Genomic DNA, 2,968 nt, shown 5'->3' with positions numbered 1-2,968 from the left:
ATTATTTAAATTTTCTGCAATCTCATTTTTAATGAATAATCGTATTTTTTAAATTACCAAGTCAAATAAATTTATTAATTAATTTAATTAAACCAAATAAATTTTGATTTTAAGAAAAATTATTTAAATCTTCTCCAATCTCAATCGAATTATAAACTCGATTATTTACCTGTACCGGCATTCCAGTGGTTCTTTGTTTTAAGCATCACAACCTCTACTACTAGAAACGAGCACCTTTGTTTTCCTACCCTAAGCGCTTCCGCCTAGTATGCCAACTGGCAAAGGGGAAGAAACAAAGCATCAATTAGCAGTTCCGTCCGCAAGCACCTCGAGAACTTCTCCGTCTCCAACAGCAGCACTTAGAGTCGAAAGGGAAACATCGTCCCGGACTAAAAGCGAATCATCCGCGTCCACGCCAAGGGGAACTGTTAAGGCACCTCTTAGTTCGAGGCCAAGTCCACTTATAAAACTCAGTCGCCCGCCGTCCAAAGCTACAAGCGAAGCATCCCTGACCACTGCAGTCGGACGCACTAAGGCAACCATTAGCTCAAGTTCTAGTCCGATTTCCACGCGAGCTAATACCAAAACGGCCCAAAATATGACAGACGCGGCCTTAATCAAGTTTATTGCTGTCACTGATCGGCTAAGTCAGTTTGAGGCAAAAATAAACACTCCAGAAGGCTCTGACCCGTCTCTCTATACGTGCCAGGTCCGTCGGGACCAAGTGCGAGCCTTGTGGGATAAGGTTGAAAAAGAGTACGAGGTCGGCTCAACAATAATCTCGGAAGCCGGTTCACTGGAAACCATTTCAGTTATGCAGTCCAAGTACGACTATTGTTACATGGTGTATGAGAGATGCGCCGCTAAACTTAGCGAGCAAATCTATACCGCTAACGCCCAAAATAGACCATCCGTTCAGTCCACCATTCCGACATATGTTTCCACAGGGCGTCGCTTACCTCCTTGCGACACAGAAATCTTCAGCGGAGATTACATACGTTGGCCCACATTTCGAGACCTCTTTACCGCAATTTACGTAAATAATCCTAGGTTATCAGAGGTCGAGAAACTATTCCATCTCAATGCGAAAACCAACGGTGAGGCTCAGGCGATTGTATCGAAGTCACCTTTGACTAACGATGGCTTCCGATTAGCCTGGGCCAATCTGACTGAGCGTTTTGAGAACCGAAAATTGTTAGTCAACAGCCAGCTCAAGATTCTTTTCAACCTGCAGCCAATCTCCCAAGAGTCTGGAACGGCAATAAAGGAACTTCAGAGCACCATTCAAGGTTGCTTAACAGCTCTGGAGTTATCCGAAATCAACATAGAAAACTGGGACTGTATCCTCGTGTTCCTATGTTCCTCCAAATTACCCAAATTAACACTCTCCTTATGGGAACAGTCCATCTCCAGAAAAAACGACATCTCATCTTGGCTTGAGATGAACGCCTTTCTCTTAGAACGCTATCGCACTCTAGAAGCGATAGAAGAGCTTAAGCCAAGCGCAAATACTCCAGCGCACTCCAGAATTGTTCGAACAGAACCTCCTACCACAATAAGGCTTAACTCATTTGAGAATAAGGTCGCTAACAAGCCGCAAGCCTGCCAATTGTGCTCCAGGGAGAATCACCCTATCCGTCTGTGCCCACGATTTCTCCAAATGCCCGTCAGCGAACGGGCAACTTACATCAAACAGCAAAAACTATGTTTGAACTGTTTCGCAAGGGGTCATCAGTTAAGGGATTGCACAAGTGCTCACAATTGTTTTACGTGCAAGGGTCGTCACAATACGCTCTTGCATCGTAGTGACACTCCACAATTGAGCCCTACAGTAGTCTCCATGCCACAAGCAACAGCTCCCTCCAATCAATCCATACAGTCCACTCCATCCCAACAAACGAATGTTCATAATTATGTTGCAATTAACACCCACAGTGTTCTCCTAAGTACGGCTGTTATATATGTTCGCCATTTGGGTGTAAATTATACAGCTCGTGCACTGATCGACTCGGGATCAGAGGCAACATTTATTTCCGAGCGACTCTTCCAACTGATAAAGCTGCCGTACAAATCCCTACAGGCACAAGTATCGAGATTAAATCAAGCTGTTGCAGCCCAGCCTCGCAAGCTCTGCCATTTTAATATTGGCTCTCCTTCTAAGCCTCGTATCCAAATCGAGGCATCATCCTACGTCCTACCACATTTGGCAGGGAATCTACCATCATGTTCGATCCCCCAAAGTTTATTGACAACCCTGCCAAAACTCCAGTTAGCGGACCCTAATTTCCACAAGAGTTCGCAGATAGATGTGCTGATTGGCGCTGATATCCTACCGTCCATACTAACGGGCGGCTCCCATCCTAATATATGTGGCACGTTGCTGGGCCAGGAAACAATTTCGGGTGGATTTTAACAGGCCCAGTTTCAAAGACTGCATCCACCGCAAGCACGTCATTCTCGACTAGAATATCTGTCTCTCAAGAAGAGCAATTAGACGTCATTCTCACAAAATTTTGGGAGGTGGAGGATATTCCAGTCAAACTGGTAAAGAGCTCCGACTCCTTTTGTGAGAGTAATTTCATCCGAACAACAACAAGGAACGAGAATGGCAGATATGTAGTCACCCTACCTTTCCAAGAACCTAATCACATAGACTTAGGACATTCAAGATCTATCGCACTAGCTCAGTTCCTAAAGAACGAGAATCGTTTAAAAAAAGGTTTGCGTTGTGTTTAACGCCTCCAGCCCATCTTCCAATGGCAAAAGTCAAAATGATATCCTACACACGGGACCAGTACTCCAATCCGATCTGACGATTCAGATAATAAAGTGGCGATTCTACCGCTACGTTTTCAATGTCGATATAACCAAGATGTATCTGCAAATCCAGGTCGATCCAAGACATAGGCCCTACCAACGAATACTATTTCGCAATGAGAACGAAGAACTTTGCGACTTTGAACTCAAT

The 2,968-nt window shown here is 44.6% G+C and overlaps 1 protein-coding gene across 1 annotated transcript; it reads left to right on the top strand.

Annotated features, from left to right (window-relative positions):
• The first annotated feature begins 268 nt into the window (after positions 1 to 268).
• Positions 269 to 2,413, top strand: LOC138910875 (uncharacterized). Its single transcript, XM_070206704.1, has one exon. The coding sequence runs from the start codon at positions 269 to 271 to the stop codon at positions 2,411 to 2,413; it is 2,145 nt and encodes a 714-aa protein (XP_070062805.1).
• Positions 2,414 to 2,968: the final 555 nt, after the last annotated feature.

The sequence above is a fragment of the Drosophila virilis genome, chromosome 2 (genome assembly GCF_030788295.1).
Source record: "Drosophila virilis strain 15010-1051.87 chromosome 2, Dvir_AGI_RSII-ME, whole genome shotgun sequence".
Lineage (NCBI taxonomy): Eukaryota > Metazoa > Arthropoda > Insecta > Diptera > Drosophilidae > Drosophila > Drosophila virilis.
This window is presented reverse-complemented; position numbering and strand designations above follow the sequence as displayed.

Coding starts and splice junctions, on each gene's coding strand:
- LOC138910875 (XM_070206704.1), top strand. CDS start 269: ATGCCAACTGGCAAAGGGGAAGAAACAAAGCATCAATTAGCAGTTCCG.